At 40.4% G+C, this 22,596-nt stretch overlaps 1 protein-coding gene across 1 annotated transcript in view; it reads left to right on the top strand.

The window, feature by feature from the left end:
* Nucleotides 1–22,596, top strand: part of lmbrd1 (LMBR1 domain containing 1) — a 52,306-nt gene that overhangs the window by 19,381 nt on the left and 10,329 nt on the right. The window contains exons 5-14 of the mRNA XM_079280817.1: nucleotides 574–641; nucleotides 3,198–3,286; nucleotides 7,763–7,836; nucleotides 13,128–13,253; nucleotides 14,387–14,539; nucleotides 17,050–17,114; nucleotides 17,241–17,343; nucleotides 19,056–19,160; nucleotides 19,254–19,403; nucleotides 21,023–21,098. Coding sequence (XP_079136943.1) covers nucleotides 574–641; nucleotides 3,198–3,286; nucleotides 7,763–7,836; nucleotides 13,128–13,253; nucleotides 14,387–14,539; nucleotides 17,050–17,114; nucleotides 17,241–17,343; nucleotides 19,056–19,160; nucleotides 19,254–19,403; nucleotides 21,023–21,098 — 1,009 coding nt within the window. The remainder of the gene's footprint in view (nucleotides 1–573; nucleotides 642–3,197; nucleotides 3,287–7,762; nucleotides 7,837–13,127; nucleotides 13,254–14,386; nucleotides 14,540–17,049; nucleotides 17,115–17,240; nucleotides 17,344–19,055; nucleotides 19,161–19,253; nucleotides 19,404–21,022; nucleotides 21,099–22,596) is intronic.

Below are 22,596 nucleotides of genomic sequence, written 5' to 3'. Positions count from 1 at the left end.
GTCAGCAACTTTGTAAGGCCATGAAGATACAGACGGTAAACTTGTAATCTGTTTGTGTTTCCGATAAAAGCCTAAATAAGCTACTCAAGCTTAACACATCTGAGGAAAAACAATGAATTTCTATTTAAATGATATACTGTGGCACTAAAAGGAGTCCCATTGTCAAACTTTTCCCACCACTGCATTCACACTGTGCTGGACAAGGCTGCACATTGTCACCTGAAATTTGACAAATTGACATCCCTATCTTTTAAAAGTCTTTTTAGTGAGCGACGTACCAAACACCAGCGAACACATAGTGCCTTTTCTCCTTTCCGTCTGTCAGTTTTGAGCTGACAGAGGCACTTTCTCGAACAGACAGGGAGGTCTTTTGTAGCGTTGCTTTGAAGCACCTTGAATAGCGGTGGGACTGACGTGTTATCTCTGCCGGGTCAACCTGCATCCACACCGACTCTGTGTAGCTCTCACTCACTGTAGTCCTTAGCTGAACCCTCCCCCCCTTCCCTCACCAATAATGAACAATCATTGTTCCCTTCATGGCTGTGATTGACCAGTTTTCCCTTTTTATTACAGCAAGTGAAGAACGCTCTGAAGTACACAGTAGGATTCGCCATTGTCTGCGTAGCGCTCCTTTTAATTGGGTAAGTTGGAGACACGGATGGCTTCTTCTGCTTCAGTAGACTGTAGGTGGGAAGGGTTGCTGTGGATGTGTCATTGTGTTCAGTTAATGAGAGGAGGAGCAGCAGCAGCAGGACCATTCAGGAGGAAACTCTAGACCTCTGTCTACATATAGGTTGTATTCTTGTCTATCTGATTCTGAACTACATTATTTTGCATTTTCTCTATATACAAAGCACATGCGGAATATAATACTTTTTTTTTACATTGTATATGCAAATCTATATTGAAGCACATCACCAGCCATGTCCCATTTATCTGCTTTTCTTTATACTGGTTGTGCACCTCAGCATGCCTGGAGTTCAGCCTCTACGATGCATTGTGCTCTCTCAACCATTAACCGGTGCATCGGAGGAAGGCTCACCTGCTTTGGGACAATAAAGGACATGTGCCTATAGGTTCTAACGGCCTCAAGTTTGGTTGCTAGGACTCGTTTTGTTGACAGAAGCAATTTAGCCCCTCTTCTACCTCATGAACTGGAACTATTGCAGCTTTGTTCTGGCAACACAATAGCTTTCATCCTGTCCTGCTTTTCTGATACTGAGAGACATAATGGTTGTGTTCAGTGACTGTTGACTCAGGAGGTCTTTTCTTCATGTCTTTTATTTGTTGTCTTTGTACCTTGCAGGTGTTAAGCTCCTTAAATTACCCCCGATCTTTCACTGCTACGTTTTTAATTTTTGTTGTTGCTTTTACAATTAACATATCTTAGTCTAATATTCAAACTTTAAGCCATTAAATGAACCTGAAGATCATTGATCAATGATTTTCAGACGTCTGGATGGTAGCTCCTTACCTTAAATTTCATCACATTTTCCGTCATTTTTATTTGAAACCTTGCCAACACAAGTTGAGCTAAAACTCTGTTTATGATATTGTCATATAGGCACAAGCATGAATTTCTCATTGTAAGAAATACCTCGAGTTTGAGAAAGTTACTCCTTCCTACAGCAGACACTAGAATGAGAAATGACACCTAACCAAAAGGAAACTCATTGATAGGAAAGAGATGAAGTGTGGAGCCCTGAGGGGTCCACATGGTGGAGGGGCAGATGAGGCCTTTTGAGACCTGGAATTCTTCTTTTTTTGCATGTTAGGCAAAGGGAAGTCTTTGAGATGCTGATCGAATGCCTTTTCCCTCCCCTGGTGAACGTTGTTTATCTATTTTACCTTTTTGCCAGTTTTTTGAACTTACTAAAAGTATCCGAGCAGATTCCCAGAGCAGCATATTTCTCAGCTGTCTGTCAAGAAGGATTAATGGAATCTGCACTGAAGCATCAATACTGTTGACCCTTTTCCCCCCCCATTCAGCTTGTATACATATAAATGTTAGTGCTGCTTTAAAAGTGTTGACAAAATGTGATTTCACATATTGTTTTTCCCACAACATCAAAGAGCTGTTCAGATACAATTGATACATCTTTCTCTCTATATATAGAACTTATGATTGAAAGGAAATTCTGTAGGTCTGTGTGATCGGTGGGTCTAAGTTGTTAATTAGGATTGTTGATTTATGTAATTAGGAGCTAACAGGATGTGAGGGAACGTATTACAATAAACAAAACACTTGCTCATCTACCTCTTCAAGGAAACGGGTCTAAAGGTTCAAGCTACCAAAACCTTCGAGCACAGAAGTGCTGATCCGATCTGCCGAGGTTAATCGTGCTAAATCTAGAAGGCTATACAACTTTAGCTTTTCAGTTTAGTTTTGTTCCATTACAAATAAATTGACAAGGATAGGAGGGGATGTAGCGTTTAGAAGATGGTCCATTGACAAGAAGGTAAATTAATCTATTTTTCAAAGGGGCGGTGGATAAGCAAAACGTCAATCATATACCCCATTTCTATGATTTGTATGCACTTTGTTTGCTGTAAACACATTTAAACAGGAAATATATCATTGTATCCAGCAGCGATTATTATTTATGTAATATATGAGAATGAATATTAACTTCATTTATTTGATTCCCTTTTTCATTTGATTTCACGATTTCTTTTGCGTAACAACAAAAGAGAATTCTAACATCAGAGGGAAAAAACCCGTTCAGAGGAGAGAGGCGCAGGTCAGCATGCAGATAAGAAAGAAAACCGACATTCACCATGGAGCTCAGACGTGTCGTTGCTGGAGCAGAGGACATTCTGTGAACTCTGTCTGAGCATTACCTTATACAGGACATAAAAGGTCTGTGTGGTGGGATGGAGATGTTCGGCTGGAAGTGCATTGAAATAAGCTGCATCGTCACTGGTTTCCAACAGAACTAGCTGCGGTGTGTCTTTCTGAAAGTATTTCTCCGGCTCTCTCAGCAACAGCAATGACACCGCTATATGTTCATCCGCTGTTGAATGATTATAAAAAGCATGGACAGGGATTCTTTAATATTTTCTCTTTGTTTGCTGAAAGCATCACTGCCAGTACAAGGACTAAACCGAAGCACATATGGTGCGCTGTGTGCTGTGTGTAGAAGTAACCGAATGCATTTCACCTTTCTTCTGCTGAATTATCGTTTCATTGCTTTCAGAGCCTTCGTTCCACTCGAGCCTCCACCTGGTCAGAATTCCACCCAGTGGGAGAAAGTACAATACCTCTTTGAAGAGCTTGGAAGTAGTCGTAAGTACGGCCTCTTTACAAAATGCTGTAGTCTCACTTTCATAGCTGTTGTTACCATGACTTTATTTCTACTAATTAATTCATTCCAGCCTACACCTTCATTAACCATATTTATTATTTAACTTAAAGTCACTTTCATTGCTCCTATCCATATCCAAGTTTTCTCAAAACGACGACAGGTTTGCACACTTTTAAATCCTAACAACTGAAACATGACACTCATCCGTAAATCTAGATTTTGACATGTGTTTCTCCCTTTTTGAGTTTTTATAGAAGACCGGGTAATGGAGGTTAGCGTGTTTTAAAATCAAAGCAATGCTCATTAGGGTCACATGAGAGGTAAGTACTTTAAATGGACATAGATTACTTTAAGATATGAAACCTATATAGGTGCTGATGAATGATGAGTGGGGCAGATTCAACAGTTTTTAGGCACAAAGGAACGAGCAGTAATGCATCACAGTTGATGATGTCCAAATTACAGTAATCTGCGAATACTTATGTTGATTGTGCGATGATTTTCATTTCACAAATAACTTTGGAAAAGGACGGTTAAGGTAAAATATATTTCCTCTAGGCACATCTGCTCAGATATGGTGTGTCTTGATTGCACCAAGATGGAGATCACAGTCACTTTTTCTATGCATGTAACTACATGTAAGATAATAGAACAGCTCATGCCGTTATTGATTAATCGCCACAAAAACTATTCATATTGATTTGTATAAGTTTCTGCCAAACATGGCATTCCCAGATGTCCACTCCTTACTGTGGATTAACCTTCCAGCAAGCCCTCACTGAATGACTCAATAACTACCAATACGTGTGACTTCATAGCCTTAATATCAATATCAATGTGCGATAATAAATTCAATTCACCAGTTATAATACTCCAGTAATGGCGGAGAAACCTTCCATGAGCATCTTCACTTGTTGAACGGAGCCTTGCCAAATGTGGACTCCTAACAGTCCTCTGGCCTTTTGCCATCCGGGGATCAAGGAGGAAGTTGAACCATCTGCCTCTCTTCACAATAGCGGACCCCTACTCTCCCTAACCTTCCTCCCTTGGCACGGTGGGAAATAGCTCGGCTGCTGAGGAGGAAATGTGAGGATCGTCCTCTTTCTAATTCCTCATCCCTTCTCTCTCCAGATGGGAGGTTAATTAAGTAAAGGAAATGCACTTATGCCACATAACCCTGCCGACTGTTCATTAAGGCCCCTTGCATTTTTAATGGGTCCAGCGTTACATATGTTACAATGATGCTCAAATGTACTCCGGATCAGAAGCTATTACTGTTGCTAGTCAAGACCAGACAGTGCGATCTTGTATTTTTGGCCATGCCCCAAGGTGCGGTAGAGTGGGTGGGAGTCTAACTGGAACATGGAAGAGCACTGTCTATGTTCATTATCAGTGAGAGAAGAAGAAATACAGTTGTGTGTACACTGTGTATGAGCAAATCTGAGCCGTATCAATCAGACTGTAATGCAATATTAGCCTGGAGTTATTCTGTGTTTGTGAGCTGTCTATAGAAGTGGTGAGATGGTTCTTAAGTCTGTCCCTCACTCTTAGGGCTCTGCTGATATTATAAATACATAAACAATGAATGAATAGACTAAGAAAATATACAAATGTCTGTTTTTGTCATGTTTGTATTATCTTTTGTTTTCTCTGACCTGCCTCCAGAACATCTTCTTCAATTCTAAAATGAAAGCTACTGTGAAATAAGTGACATTTCGTATTTTAATTTAGAGTCTCAATCAAACCACTTCATACATACACAATACATCGTCCAAATGTGTTTTGCCTCCATGGTTTTAAAATAGCATTTATAAGAACAGAGGCTATTATATATTATTTTTTTCCAAATGCATTTGAGGCTTCAGTCGACACATTCCTGGTGAGGGAGTTGAAGTGACGCGCTTGATCTCATCTTGATAAGATTGATCGACATTTTCTGCCGTCCCTCAAGTTGTTTCTCAACTGTGAGGTTAAAGCTACAATATGTCCAAAATATCTTCTTAAACACAAACTTCTATCCATCCCCATTTCACAAATGATGTAACTTTTTCAGCTTTAACCACACAAATAGAAAAAACAACAACTCTGGTGGTGTTTTATAGCTTTCCTAAATGTATTTAGGCCTCCGCATTCTGTCAGGTCTGAATGTGGTCAGTGTTGCAGTCACACAGTCTACTGTATCCCATCCTTTGATCATAGAGCGGCTAGCTACTCCTAAAGGAGCTCCTTAATAAACGCTTCTCTCTCATGCATATACACAAGCTATATGCAGGGCTAGATGAGAGCTACCTCATTCCCCTTCTGTTGGCATCAAAGCTGTACAGATGTGGAGGCACTTCCGATAATAGACAATAGCAAACATCTATCCTTTGCTTTGTGTGGACTTCATGGACACAATGTGCTCCATGCAGAACATGGAGCACATTGTCTATTTTTACCAAACTCGCCACCAAACAATTGCAGCAGAATTGCAATGGGAAAAGGAAACGTGTATTCAAATGTTAATGTCAAAGTTTTCTTCTCTCACACAATACAATAGGGAGCAGCCGTGTCATTTATCTCCATTATCCGCCTCTTTGTCCTGCTGCTTGTGAAGTGCCTCGAAAAGAAAGTGATTCATGGTATGAACAACACAAATTATACATGCCCTGAATACTTACCATACTATATATACTTACTATATTCCCAAATCAAATGCTGCCATCAAGGAGAAAGGCAAGCAGAGAGCCAACTATGTCCATGCTGACAGGTGGGCTGGGCTCTAAGAAGTCGCTGCTGTGAGGACGCGGGATAGCTGTAAGGGGACAACTGTGTAGCTTTTTACTTAGAACCCCAAAAAACAGGTGGGATCTTGACGGGGTGGAGGCAATCAGTCTCCATCAATCGCTGTCTTCTAACTCCAGCTGGTGTGACACCTACTGTTGCCCTTGCCTGGTGGGTGGTCCCCGCTCTGCCTCAATCAAAGGTGACACACGTCAACTCAACCGACAATACATTGAAAGATCCAGCTGTTCAAAAACCGATCATGATCAATGTGTGAACGGAAAAATGGTGACCAGATGTGTCTCCAGGGGAAGACTTTGCTACAGTGCATTCATTAAGCCCAAGACCACCAGAATACCAGCATGATGCCTCGTCCCTGTCCTTGTGAATAACATGCTTCCCATCAAGGATTGAATTCCCGAGTTTTCCCCTTAAGAACATAAGCAGAGAGATGCATCCTTCCAGATGGGCTCTGTTCCTAGTTTCAGCTGTGCGGTTTGCTTAAGATGTACAACTATTAATCTTTAGCATTTCTCGTTATTCTGTTTGAGGGCATGTGTGTTCCTTGGGCTCCGTTGCTACATTCAAGACAGTAAAAGGTTCACCCAAATAACTAAAACCCCTAGTTTTTCCACTTGCGTATGATCATAATTTCTGGCCCAGTGGTGTCATTACTGTCTTTGCAGATGTTTTATATCTGCCACCACCTTACCAAGAGGTAACCCAGGGACTCGCAAAAGAATAATCCAAATGAAAGCAGCAGATAGAAAGATACCCTGACCGTAGTCCCCAGTCTGGTTCAACTTTCAAACACTACAGCCTACAGTTGCCGTAAAACCCCGAAAGATCCTCCTTACCTGCTCAATCCCCACTTCTTTAAAAAAAATAAAATAAAAATAAAAATTAAAAAATCTATTCCCAGTTTGTAATGCAGGCTTTCTCATTCAACTGTGTATCCATCAAACCCAAGCTGGGATTGCCCTGATAGTATCACTATGACATCATTAAGCTTCTTCCTTCAGATGTACAACTTTTCACAGGCTGAGTGATGATAACAACTCTCCTCATGAAGAGCAAACCGAACTTCTTTGAAGTGGAGTGTCCTTAAAACAAAGCTCAACAACAGAAATTATGTCCCAGTTAATCAGGATAACTCGGGCACTTCTCTAGATTAATCAGTGGAAACTAAGTATTTTTAAAGTATCCATCTACATTAATTAGAATTGCTATAAGATAATTGCACGTCAACTCCATTTATTCCCCCCCCACACACATTGAAGAGGGCAATTGTTTACCAGCCAAAATGTCAGCCAACTGAGCCACAGCAGCCAACAGTAGCTTGCTGATATAATGTTTGCATTTAGTTCCTGTCTTTATACCATCTTCAGTTTGGTAACAGCAGGTTTGACTCTAAGTATTACAGCAATGTGTGTCCCACCAGGAAACACAGCACTCCTTGGAATTATATGCAGGTGGGCCTAGAATACGTCAAATTGTCTCTTTTTTTTTAGAAGCATCTTTAGAGTATTCATACTCAAAGTTGAGTTTGCAACAAACAAACGGCTGACTGGAAGACGGCCAACGTGCACACCAGACAGAAGGCTCTGGATAGTTTGCACACGGGGCAGAGAGTGCGTTGATATTTCCGTCAGAGGGTCAGACCTCTAACGGCCCTCTCGTCTCTTCCCCTGCAGATGGTCTGCCGGCTCTGTCGTTCTCCATCAGCTCCTTGACCTTGATCGGCATGTTGGCAGTGATCACTTACACGGTGAGTTGGAACCCTCAGACGAGCGGTCGATGTTGTCTCGCGTGTTCAGCCGAGCTGTATCTGCACAGTGATTAAGGCTAATCATCCAATGGGATGACGGCCAGCCCCGTAGCTTATTATGACCTCTGCTTACTGAGACATAGGACGTATGAAATGTTTTGAAGAATAAAGACTGCTGTCTCGTGGCTGATAAAGTAATATATTATTATATCATAATTAAATATTTTTTGGTGCAAATGGCGACCCATCTTCTTGGTTGAGATGTAGCTGGTGATGGAGTGGCCTTGTGATGTTAGAGCTCTAGTATTCACTTGCTCAAATTACTCAGACCGCCGTCGTTCACCTGAGACTTTTGCATGATGTATTTGCACCCTTCACCATCTTATCAACCACTTATCAGCTGCCTATTTATATATACATATACAGTATATCTATCTCAGTGTCCATTAATATATGCCTATATTTTGATTGCCTCAGCATTCTTCAGTTTTTCCTTTTATTTTTTTACTAGATCAGAAAAATGCGCTGTAACCATTGTTAATGCTGTCCATTTTTCATAGCCGTTATCTCTGTAACTGGACTGTGAATGTTCGCTGGAGGTGGTGACACTGGTGTCAGGGTGGCACTAATACAGAACAGTGGCTGCTGGAGAAAAACTACTCTGGTATCAACCCAAAGGAGTGAGAGTGAAAGTGACAGCCAACCCCAATCTATCCAGTTTCTGTTGAGCTCAAAGAGTCCCGTTTGACAAATCACACAACAATTGAATGTGGAGCTCATAATAAATAACGCACTACCGAGTCAATTACGTTGGAGAACCAATCTCGCTTTAGGACATATAATCCATCTCTGCTAGGATTGTATCCACCGTTCCCTCACTTTGCTTCTCTGAAGAGCGGGTAATTACCGAGTGCATTGTCGGTATGAAAGTATGCTCAGACTTGCACTGACCCCATGTTGATATTGACTCTGAATGCCCTGTGGAAATCCAAACTCCCAGTGTCTTTGTTTGAGATGTTCCTTGTTTTGATGCAGCCAATCGCGCCCCTCCCCCTTTTTATCCTCTCAGACACAAATGCAGAAGCTCTTATCTCACTTGTCATCCTTTTCATCGACTTTATTCGTCTCCCAAGCTGCTAAACTCTTCTCGGTGGCGACCTCCACATACTCTCAAAGAGCCGTGTGATTTGTCATTCTTTACCGCGTGTTACTATTAGGCCTGATTAACTTAATGGAATGTAAGTGACAGGTCCCATAAGCAGCGGAAATGTAGTCCAGGACTCCTGCACATTTATCACTACTTTCTGTGCAGAAGTAGCCATCTAGCCTTCATGCAAACAACTCCGTGATGTAAACCGTATATAACACTGCAGCCAAGTGCACTTAAAAATAATCCGAAGTGAAGCGAGTCATAGCTTTTTTTGGCTTTTTTTCTGGCACTTTTCTGGCGCTTTCTCTTCTATAAACACACATTCAAACAGAGACACCTTGCAAAAGCACATTGTACTACTTTCTGCTAAACTTAAACCAGTGATTTTAACAGTTTAAATGCTGTTGATATTGGTAAAACAGTAATATTCAGTAAATTCACCACTAATGCTACATTTAGTATGCTTTCTGCTCAGGTCTTCTAGTACAGTGTAAGTCCTTTAACTACAGTATATCAAACCAACATTATACTTTCAGTCCAGATACATTTAATTGATTCATTTTTCAATTGTATACTAACAGGCTGTGGGTGTACTCGTAATGCTAGTAACTCTAATGTCAACTGTCTCTGTGTTTTCATATCTGCACTGTTAATTAAGACAGATGAGGGATGAAAGTGAATTAAAGTACATAGAAATGTTGTTTTTTTAGACATATAGTCCTATTTACTCTGTGTTTACTCAATTGAGTGTTTTGAGTTGTTATGTGCTATTATAGGTTGTTTTTAACACAGTTGACAGCGATAGTGGTTGGGTCGGGCTACCCTGTGAGAGATTGTACCTTTTTAAGAAAACTAGCTTTACATTGGATTTGAGAAGAACAGTCATCGTCACTTCATACTCGAGCAGTCACTTTTTAATGGTGTGGATTTTATTTAATAATGCACATATATTATTATGGTAAATTTCCTTCTCATCACCTGGACTGTTTGCACATACTCTGTTATATCTCCCGCTCTGTGTGATTGTACGCAGCGGTGATGACATGAGAGCCGTCCGGCCGCTCTTAAGTCTCATGCATCGTGTGAGGTCCTTTGACTTCATTTGAAGGCTGGGCTAGCGTGTTGACTTACGACTCTCATGGCTCTGTCTACTGTGCACCTACCTTTCTCTTGCTCTTAAACTGCCAGCCAGAAGATGCTGACGCTGAACTAAAGTTGAGAAGATTAATGTCTGTTGATCAACTCACCTGCCCTGAGACTGACCCGAGGAGGCGGGGTCTCTGAGTGGATCAGAGGGGCGCCACTACGTACAGTACTCCAGGATTCTCCAATCATTTCACACCTTGTTTGTCTTCTCTGTTTTATATTTAAATCAGATTTTAGAATTTGTATTTCTTTCCCACTTTATAACTGAATGTTGAATACAACATGCATGATTCCCCGCAGTAGAGTTTTTTTAGTCTATTTTTCTTAAGTATTTTCAAAAAGTAAAATACTTACAAATAATCGGGAAGAACTACATAAAAGGAGCATTAGCAAGTCATTAAGTCCTCTTTCCATTAAAGTGTATATACCTATTAAGCAAGCTAAAAAAAACAAACATATGGGGATACTCATTAAAGCAGCAGATACTGACGTAGACTCACCAACCACACCGTGTCTATATCTGTACTTACAGAGAAGCCCCGAGCCAATCCAGGCGTAGTGTTTGCTAAAATAGACCCGATCAAAATCCGATCCTTTCTTTACGATCCTGGATTGTGTTTTGTCCACCTCAGCCTGCTAGCGTTGCACCACAGCTGTCCTTCACCACAGCCGGCTGTCCAGTGCGGGCATGTGGATCGGCGAGGGCATCCACACACTGAAGCTGGCAAAATACAAGGATATGCTAAACCCGCTAATTATCATTAGCCAAGAAGAGCATTGTGCTGGACGTAGGCTTGCAGCTTCTCAGTTTGAGCGTTTCTTAGATTTTAAATGACAAACATCACAGGCAGCAGGTCTCTCTAATTCGTGTCGACTGTGTGTATAACTTGATAACAGACACAACAATTAACCTTCCCTGCTCTCTCTGCAGCCGTTGTGCGTCCGGCAAATACCCAATATTAACGAGCTCGCATTGACAGATTAATAATTGATAAACAGAAGTGCATTAGGGTGCGAACGATGCATGTGAGACAACTTTATGATTAGGACGCCACTGATTGTAATGGCCCTTTCACCTTGCAGAAGGCTTACTGCAATAACCGTAATTATAGAAGAGGTTAAAGGTCAAACTTGGTACATTGTCTTCAGAAACCCAAAAGAGCGCTGTGGAGGTGGAAGCCCGTCAACCATGGCAGGGTTTTTCATAATCTTCCCTGAAATGTGTAAACGTACCAACATACAGAACATGTGGTGGAAGGTCCAGAGTTCAGTTTTTATTACATTTTAAAGCCTAATGTAAAACCCATTTTTAGGAAAAAAAGGAACATTGTGTTTGACCTTTTGAATTGTCAGGGGCAACAACTGGCGACCATCTCTTCAATTCTAAATTCCTCAATATACAAGTCGATCATCTGGATTAAAGGAAGATATGGGAGGCACACAATGAAAACAAAATGACAAAAACAGCCTTAACCAGAAATCTTTCGTGGAGGACGTGTGATTTCATGACCCTTATGGCCCTTAATCACCCTCTCATTGCTTCGACCAGCTTAGTGAAACCGGCACATGTGGCATGAATGACAAACTTACAGGATTTATGGGAATGTGTTAAATTTGATATCTTTAAATGCAGATTAGCCTGGTTATTTCAAATGTGTTGAACTAGCTAGAAGCCACTTGAGAATATAAGAGGGGGGGGGGCTCCTCCTCCCTTTGGACTCCACTATCACAAGTAGAAGGCGCAACAAAGAGGAGTCTTGATGTGATCCCCCCCCCCCTCATCAACACACTGAGTCACACACACTCTCATCCACCCTGCTCCAAGCTATTTCTGTTAATTATTGACCACAGTGGGTTTTTAAAATAACTAACAATCATGCATGATTATGTGTGAACTAAAAATGTTCACTCCAGCAGAGGAACACATTTTCTCATTTCTTTCCCCCCATGTAGTTGCACATTTGAGGGTAGGGAAATGTTTCTCTGGGGATCGAGGACAGGTTTTCCTTTTATGAGTGCGTTTGATATTCGGGACATGCTCCGGCCTTAAGAGCCCCATGATTCATTGCAGGAGGCGACATTCGCCCGTAGCAGAGATCCACAGCAGAGACTAATAATAGTCTAGACTGACTTAGCATCCCATGCGACTCTCTTAATGCTACCTAACACTCAGAAACTCTTAAAAGTTGTTTTAGAAAAATATATGCTCTGACGTTTCCCCCACTTGAAAAATAGAATAAAGTGGACCGAGCCTTTTTTGACGGGGCTAAAAGTTTCTTTTGCTCTGAAGGCCTCTTTGTTTTATTATGAACCCATAAAAATGGCACTTCTCCAAGTTGGTTAAAGTGCGGAGAGCAAGAAAGCACCGACCTGTTGCTGTTCTTTTCCCTTTTATTGATTGGAGCGTTTCCTGCTATCAGAGATGTCCCTCGTTTTTAATTAAAGTTCCAGCCGAGATTGAAGCCCTCTGATAGATGAAAATGTCTTTTTGAGTTTTGCTCACACATTCTCTCTCTGTCTCTCTTTGCTGACTGTGTGTGTGTGTGTGTGTGTGTGTGTGTAGGTCTTCCTGTATGTCTTGCTATTATTATCCATACAATGTATGTACCGCTAATAGAAACGAGAGGTTGATTTGTGTTCATGTCATGTCGTGTAGCCCCGTCTTCTAACCCAGATCTTTCTCTCTCAAGTTCTGCTCATACAAAGTGTATTAAATCCTGGATAGAGGTGCTATCACATGGGGGCACTGTTAAGCTGCAAATTGCTTCACAGTGATATGAGGCAGCGATGTCTACACAAAATGGTTGCAGCAAATTCACCAATAAACCTCCGCACAATTATAGATTCCACCATTTTAATCTTTTCTTCCGCCACCCAAAAAAAAAGACAAAGCCCGGGAGGCCAAGAAAGGTCTGTGTGTGTGTGTGCGTGCACGTGCCACTCCACTCTGACAACAATGTGTGATTGTAATGGATGTTTTTCACTTGTCTTCCAGGCATATGGTATGTCTGTGCTGCCTTTGAATCTGATAAAAGGCACACGGAGCGTGCTGTATGAACGCCTGGAGAACACAGAGGACATCGATGAAGTCGAGCACCAGATAGAAAAGCTCAAATCCAAGGTTTGTCTCACCAAATGGCACAAAGCACTGGCGCCACGCTTCCAGCGATATGGGACATCACCACCTGGTGCAGATTATCTACACTTCATGTAATAACTTCATTGAACAAAACACAATAGATCCTCTCCAGATGAATCAACAACAATTATATTGTGCTATAGAATGCTTGCTCTTTCTTTTTTATGGAATCGCGGCGGCTGCTATTGTTATGAATTGTCATCGCCTGCAACCGCTCGTCTCGAGGTCCGATACATTAAAGATATTACTGCGAATGATCGTGAAGCGTAAACACGCCAATAACGTTTTGCAGCTGAGGGCACGTTGTCCTTTTTGCGTCTGATTGCAATCATCCATGTGACCAAGTTTAAATGGTGTCTTTGCACCAGCAACACGGTAGGAAGAACATTTGTAGAGAGAAAAATGAAATGTGACATTTTCAGGACCTGATCAACGAGGTGCAGAGGCATTCCTGAAAGGTTCAGGCATTCAGGAATTTAAACGGGACGGAGAGAAACCACATTTGGGATCGGTCTGTGCTGTTTGTGTTTGCAAACTGACACCTTCAGACTGTACAAGAACATGACATTTAAAGCAGAGATCACTGGAATATCTGGGCATGACACGCACCGCTAATAAATGAACTTCAGTTACCAGCAACGTTATGCTTCTAGTAAAGCTGATCTGTGAATTGGACTGTTTTTGCAATGAGGCTCATTTGCATTGATTACCATTAAATATTAACATACTAAATAATTTAAATATGTGCACACAGCGTAGGAGCACCAAGATGCTATTTTCTTAGGTGAGAAAATGTCCTTTTGTCTTATTTGTGCAGGTTTAGTGGCCGCAATAGCTTCGCAATCCTTTTGTGAATTCTCCCCTGTGTATAATGAGTGTATCATCAGCCCCTCCCCTTTATCTCTCTGCCCCGCCCCTCTGTCTTTGCATGCACTTCTGGATGGATAGTATTGTCCTTATCAACCAACCCCTCAAATGCAGGCAGCATACTTCAGTTTTTGTATTATCTGTGCTGTTTACATGACATACCCTGATATTGCTTCTAACTGTGCCGTGTAACAAGTGGACACACGTGCATTTGTGCATTTCTTGACTTGTTTTGTTTGTCTCGTCAGTGCAAAGATGGCCGTCCCCTCTCCTCGAGGGACAGAAACAACTTGCAGGAGCTGGAGGGCAAACTGCAGGTGCTCCAGCGCAGGGGGAGACATCTGGAAGTTGCAGAGAGGAACTGCTGCACTAAAGTGGGCAGGGCTCTCAGGCCTTTGAAGGTGAGTCTGCCTTATGTAATTGGCTCCCATAAAAGTAAATTTATGTCCGAAAATGGACTGTATCGTATGCGACGTCAGTATATTGCATTCTTCTTGCTTTAATTGATTTTTTTGAGCTGATGTAGGTTACGGTTGCACAATTTACCACATTCTGTGTTTCTTTACTTAAAAGTTGTGTAGTTTAAGAACTTTTGTTGAGGCAAGTATCTTCAACAGTTTCTACAGTTTTCTTTTGCACTAGAGTTCTAACCTGGACTGCTCCAGATTCACTTTTAGTTCTACTTTACACATCCACATATTTGCACGATTCCCACGGGTAGTCTCTCCACCTAATTTACTCTGAAGCCTCTCAGGGAGTCTCGCATCTCTCAGGCAGGATGTCATGGTTCCCCCGGGATAAACCACAGCAACCACACACTTTGATTTACATCTTGTTGGGGTTGGGCAACCAATTTCTTGGGCCTTGTTATGCTATTTCAATATCATTGTTCCCATCTTCAAATTTTCAAAAGGGGGTTGGGGAAGGAGATGGGTTATAACATCCCTTGCATAATATAAAAAGCAGTACCATCATTGGACATGGTTGGTACGAACATCGAGATATGATGCTGCGGCCCGGATCCCTGCACCACATCATACAGAATGGAATTCTTCTGCACACGTCACATTGATCAGTTAATAAACTGACATTTTACTCCGTTTCCTACAGTGGTAGAAAAGATGCATCCAAGTGACGCAGAAGAGACTCATTGAACCCAACCAATTCACACAGTTCAATGAAAAAAAACTTGAATAATTCAAATCCCTCAAGGCTGCCTATTACCAGCAATCAACTTCCCGTGTCCTTATCTCAACCCACTTCGTTACTCGGGTGCAACAGCTGTGATCATTAGCGTCTTTGTAGTCGGTCGCATTGCATTTTTTCTAATTTCCCCAAAATGCTTCATTTTAATTTGAGTCTGTCCTGACCATTATGGTTTAAATGTGTTTGGGTGGGGGGTCATTACGCTCCCAAACCTTAGACAATCAAAAGGATTTACTGATTTTATTGTGCAACAGATTTGTTCTGCAGCACAAGAACCCCCCCCCTTCAGCACAGAAATCACGGTAGAGTAATGGGACCAGCCAAAATGGCACCGTGATGATCCACTGTAATACTCTCCACACCCTCCTAATCATGTTCTATTTCATGTTCTATTTCATTTATGCATACATAATAACAAGCGTGCTTGACGTTGCCTTTTATTTTCCGTTCTTTCACGGCATGGCAATGTACCGGTAGTCAAAATATTTAGCAGGACGAGATCAAACATCTTTATTCTAGTTCCGGTTTTACTTTCCCACTGCTATTTATTTTTCCAGTATTTTACTGCGCGGCAGGCGTGCACAAACATTTTCAACCAGTTTGTCTTTAACCAAAGGGGGTTGCTGCTAATGCCGGTCCCCAGACTCACATTTAAACGGTAATGAGTTGGGAGATTTATTTACTGTATGCTCAGGCACTCGTGTAGAGTGATAAGCCAAATGATTGTGCAGTTGCACCACTGTCTCTCAACACACATGCCGTCCTTTTTATATCAACCCTGGTGGTGGGAGAAAATGACTTATTGAGTCCAGCGTTAAAGATAGCTTGGACCTCACAAATTGTGGTTTTATTTTATGGATCATAAAACTGGAAAAAAAGCTATTTTTCAAGCAGAGCTGTTTAGATAAGTAATGGATAATATAATTATCTTTGTCAAAATATGCTTTATTACCTTTTCATTTAAGATATTAAAATAAATCCTAAATCATATATATATTTATATAACTGTGTCCGCATAACAAAGTTAAACGATCTCCTCTTGTTGCTTTTCTTTGGTTGGATCGGGAGATGAGGGCAGTTTAATTTCCTCACTTTGTACGTTGTTGTTTATATCAAGCCGATATCAACAATAACGATAAAGTGTGTTGATTATCAGTTTCCTGATTGTAATTGAGGCTTTTCTACAATGATTGAGAAATTACATCAAAGTTTTTTTTTTTTGTTGTTTAATGTTTGAGTTTTTATATTGAGCTATAAATCACTGCGACATATTTCAATAGCACTGTATATGTCACCATACGTGTCCGCCTGCTCTTTTATCACCACGGCTGGTAAAAAGATCTTTTGTTATATATTCCAGCTTTGAGGGCCCTCTTGAAGGTGAGCGGTTTATTGGGTTTATTGCCTTTTTGGCTGCCGTCCACCTCGTGCCTCCCTGGTTGCAACCTCCCTCTTCTGTCTGGGCCGTGCCATCGCTTCCCCCCCGTCACCGCAGGCGTCGGTGCCAAACGGTGGCTGGCCAAGCCATATGGTCTCTCCTTGACAAAAGACATGACGGGAAGGTTCTGTTTGCTGACCCTGTAGACGCCTTTGTAAACATTTCCTTAGTGGGGTTCAGTCATGGGGTTCACTAAAGGTGTAGAGCCCTCATTTGGTTGTTTTGTAATGTAATATGATGTCTTTTTTTATTTAACTTTTTTTTCAGATACTGCTGGGCATTTTCTTTATCCTGGTTGCACTGCTGTTCACCGTTACCTTGTTCATTTCAAAGTAAGTCATACTATGTGCTGTAGCCCCATCATTCTGAAAGCCGTCAGTGTGACAATGTGATAGTTGTGTTTATATGTCGAGTGTCACGCTGGAGATGTCTAAACAAGTCTTTCCTGTGTGTTTCAGTTTGGACAAAGCTCTCCACTCTGCGGGCATCAGCTCCGGGTTCATCATCTTTGGCACCAACCTAACCAATCCTCTCAATGAGCTTCTGTTAGCCTTACAGCCCGTGAGTTTCCTCTCATCGCTCTCGACCAAAAGATGATTACCCTCAATTAAGATGTGCTTAAAGCCATAGTTCCCATCATCATTAACCTAAATTAAGCACAGTTTAAAACTTGAAATGTATGTGCTTCAATATACTGCAGGTGGTCTTTGAAATAAGAACATCTCCAAAAGCAGCCTTATACACTTGATGAGCCATATGGCTTTATATGTCAATCAGTTTGTGGTCCGATAGGCACCTCTTATACTTTGCCAAAGAACGTAAGTTAATACATTTACAAACAGGAAAATGATTCCCGCATGAATCATAACTCACAAGCACAGTTAGCACAGCTACACGTTGGAGCACAATAGATATTAAATAAGAAGGATAAAGGATAGTTGCACAGAAATGATGACCGCGGAAAATTAACAGAGACATTGATTAACAAGTTTGTGACAAAGTCTTGCAAAAATATGCATTGATTAGCTGGCACAACTGGGTTTATTTATGAACCAGCTGTTGATCTGATTCTCTCATTTACAAGGCAGTGCGCGACGATGCAGGAGTTATCATCCAGTAAGTTGTAATAAATGCGGCTACCTCTGAAAACTACAGAAGATGGATAACATGAGGAAACGCTGCAGCACAATGCAGTCTAATGAAACAGCCCTGCCTACTTTCCTCTGTCAACGATAATGATTATCGTATGAAGTCAACACCACCAGGCTCTCTGGAGCACACGACAGCAAATGGTTTTAGACAGAATTACTCAATGACTGGTTTGTACAACCACTGTAAGCTCCTCAGGAGGAGCCTACAGTGTGCATCCGATCAGGTGCCATTATAAACCTTTCTCTGTAGAGCAGTGTATAAAAGATGAATGAGTACGTTTACAACATCTGCATGAGGGACAAATCACACTGCTCCACCGATCATAAAATATCATAAATTAAATTCTAATTACATGATTTAGCAGTTTGTTATCGAAGGCATGACCTCTTGAGAACTGGTTAATGAATCAAAATGTATTTATTTGTTGTTCTTGCCTGTTCTGTTTGTGCCCTTTAAATAAGGGAATCCTGTTTATTGTTTTTTGTAAAAGTCTGGAGGTCAGTGTTGTGTCTGGGGGTTGATGGGAAACTTGGAGCTTAAATATTCTGGGTATTTATCAATCTTGAAATCTGATTAAAAAGGGCAAAAAAATAAAACCACGATGTGAATCTTTGTATCCCATTTAATACCCTTTTTATATTTTAATGTGATATTGCCCAAAAGAATAAACCCATTGCGATGCACACATTAGATCACGACTGTTGCCTCCAGGTCATCGCAGCCGTTCAGTTAAACTTAGTATTCAACAGCAGAGTGTAGAGAGAGAGAAATGACTGACAGCTCCGAGCATTTAAGAATTGCTTCATAGCCAGTGGCATTGACTAAACGTCTACAGCCAGTGTTTGGATGTATGACCTTGGTATTTAAGGAATTAAATCAGAACATTACAGGTTGCAAAACATAATCAATAATGTTTACTTGTATATATATTTAAAAGGGTAGGAATACAGTTTTGACGATGTCTAAATGCGCTGCACAGTGACCAGCTAGCTCTGCTTTACATTAGTTGGGCTAGACTAAGTGGTGTTGATGGTAGTTGCTCATTAACAGCTCGAAGCAACCTCTGTGTGTGTGTGTGTGAGAGAGAGAGTTGTCGCTGACCTCTGTCTCTGGCTTCATAGGTCTTCCCATTGGATTACATCCTGATCACAGTCATCACCGTGTACTTTGTGGTCACTTCCATGGCTGGCATTCGCAACATGGGCATCTGGTTCTTCTGGATAAGGGTAAGCTAAGACACTACTTCTGTGTCAAACTTTATGCAAATATCGCAATATTATCATTGACACTAACAACATCAACATGTTCTTGTATTTCAGCTGTACAAAATCCGACCTCAGAAAACTCGCCCCCAGGCTCTGCTGTTCCTCTGTATGATTCTTCTCTTGATTGTCCTTCACACCAGCTACATGATCTACAGCCTAGCCCCACAATACGTCATGTATGGCAGCCAGAAGTATCTTGTACAGGTGAGGAACAGCGTACATGTTGTTGCAGTTCTAGTCTGCTCTGAGAACTAGCTCTGACGACGGGCCTCTAATGGTGGCAGTGTTGGACAGTCAGCGGGTTCAAACCACTCCGGTCCCAGCTGGGTGATGGCGGGGCTTTCAAACTCTTATTCTTTTCAACTTCTTTGCGATTGCCGAAGAGCAAAACCTCCTATCTGAAAAATGCCTGGATCATTTTGCAGATAGGATCTTTGCAATCTTTCCATCATTTGGTGCAAGTTGGAAGAGGTTCTACAAAATGATGCTCGAAATTGTTTCAATAAAGGGCGGGATTATTTCAAAACAGACTGAATATGAACAGCCTTCCTTGTTCTCATCATCCAAAATGAAATCCGGCAATCAGAAAATTCTGCAGGTAGGAGGTTTTGTGCTTTGGCCCTCGAATTATATACAGCTTCTACTGTGTAGGTCTGTTGTTTACCGGTATATGCTCTCGCTCTCTCTTTCTCGCACCCTTGCGTCTATCCTTCGCCTCGAAAAAATCTTTTGAACACCATAATTGAAATGAACCACACAGTGTTGTTTTTGCTGAACCATCCTCTTTCTAAATGAGAGTAAAGAAGCAGCTCTATATGATTCACTGGCGTATTCCTCTCTGCTGCTGTCTGTTCACTTACAGGGTTTGAATACATTCAGTGTAATATATACCAGCCTAGCATATATATATATATATATATATATATATATATGTATATATATATATGTATATATGTGTATATATATATATATATGTGTATATATGTATATATGTATGTATATGTATATATATGTATATATATGTATATGTGTATATATGTATATATGTATGTATATGTATATATATGTATATATATGTATATATGTATATATGTATATATGTATATATGTGTATATATATGTATATATGTGTATATATATGTATATATGTGTATATATATGTATATATGTGTATATATATGTATATATGTGTGTATATATATATGTATATATATGTGTATATATATGTATATATATGTGTATATATGTATATATATGTATGTATATATGTATATATATGTATGTGTATATATATATATATATGTATGTATGTATATATATATATATATGTATGTATGTATATATATATATATATGTATGTGTATATATATATATATATATATGTATGTATGTATATATATATATATATGTATGTATATATATATATATATATATATATATATATATATATATATATATATATATATATATATGTGTAGTTAATTGAGTAACCTTGTACATTCTTATCTTTTTCAGTGAAAGTTATTCTGAAATAAATGTAAATAAAAATGCCTCTGTTGCTCTGTTAGGATCTGAATCAAGTCTATTTATTTAATTTACCAATGGTAAAACTCAGGCATCATGGAACCAATGTTTCTTTTGTCATTTTATCATTTTTGAGTAAAAGGCTGCTGTTGTTGGGTGCAGTTCTAGTATTATAGATGTCCAGAGGTTGTGATTTAACTTATTGTCAAAGCCACGCTTAGTTTGTACAGCATGCAGTAGTTTGTAGTGTTTCGTTACTAAACTGATGCATGCCTCTTGTGTTTTCCGATCGGAGTCAGATGCCCTCAGCCGGTTCTACATCTGGGAATGCTACTCTTGGCACCACAAGGACCTGTGACGCTGATGCGCCTGAGGGTAAGTCTGTCATCTCTGCTAGCACAGTAAGGTCGCACCGGCCCAACACTGAGATGTTGGAGGAACTTACAACACGTCATCAAAGATTCATTCCTCACAAGTCAAGTCTGTACTAGAAGGAAGGAAGGAAGGACGCCGTACAACCCAGCCGTTTGGTGTAGAACACTGTTCAGTGATCTTCATCACTCTGCATTATTCACTAGAGGGAATAATACCAATGACAAGCATTTACTAATGCAGTATATGTGCTCTCCTGCTGTCTCCATGCCAACACCTATTACAGTAAATCAGCCATGAAAACACAAATGTATGAATATACATCCTACTGGTGAGCTTCAACACAATCATTTATTCATTTGCCAGACTCTCAAGTAAGGCTCTCGTTGGTGGCGGAGTGGATATGTTGGAATTGTTATATTATCTGTTTATCTATATGTTTATCCATCTGTCAGTCTATTAAATATAATTTAGATAAATGCGTTTTTGTTAGTGGAGATCTATTAGTGTGGGGAATAAATCATTTTTTGTGGGGCCATAAGTGCTCTCCCAGAAGCTGCAGAATTGCATTGCAATTAGTAGCTAATGAGTGTTGATGGGTTTAAATGTCAAATATGCCATTAATAATTTGAGTAAAGTTCACGTCAACGGTTGAACGGGAGAGGTAAATTCTTACAGTCAATTAAATATTCGGCATGTTTGATATGTCCTAAATATTGTATTGTATGTCCTCAGAAATGTATCCCTTGGTATGTTTGTAGCAATATAGTCACAGATATTATTTATAGGTTCTTTGGGTTCCATGTTACGACCATGTTATCTCCACAGTGCGTCAGTTAAGAGCTTCCTCACACTGTCTCCCATCGCCATTAAGAGAAGCATGCTGGTGTGGATCTAATGTGGCAGGAAAGTACACCTGAATACAGCAACGATGTCGGAGATGGTCATTACTGACTTGGTTTTCATGAATAATTTTCCCTTTATCAAACATCACTGAAAATGCATCAAGACAGGCAGCGACTGGCAGAAAATAGAGGGATAAAGCAGAGGGTAGCAGAGTAACTGCAGAGATGAAAGGCGAGATATTCTTTGTTTGCAGTAATCCGATGTGGACGCACACTTCCTGTGGGTATGCTGAAATGTTTTTGTACATCGTAGCAAACGGGCTTTACCCAAATGAATTAGCTGATCAGTTTTTTGCATAACATTGCTGTTGGATCTCTGTTGTATCGTTTGTTGTATTAGTGAAGTTGCAGGAAGAGGTGGCATACTGTTGGTAGTAGATATGTGCAAGATATTGCTGCAGTTGTTCAGAGTCTTCAAGGTTGAAAAATGACTGATGTTGAAAAGATTGCACGACGTTATGCCTCAATTCAGAGCACTGCAGTGCAAATTCAAAGCCATGTTGTACGACACACCATTCGTGATGTGGTCCTGTAATGTGATAATGAACTTTACTTATACAGCACCTTTTCAAAACAAAGTTACAAAGTGCTTAACT

This window comes from Melanostigma gelatinosum (genome assembly GCF_949748355.1).
Source record: "Melanostigma gelatinosum genome assembly, chromosome: 12".
NCBI classification, from domain to species: Eukaryota; Metazoa; Chordata; class Actinopteri; order Perciformes; family Zoarcidae; genus Melanostigma; species Melanostigma gelatinosum.
Note: the sequence above shows the minus strand (reverse complement) of the source record. Positions and strands in the feature narration are given on the sequence as shown.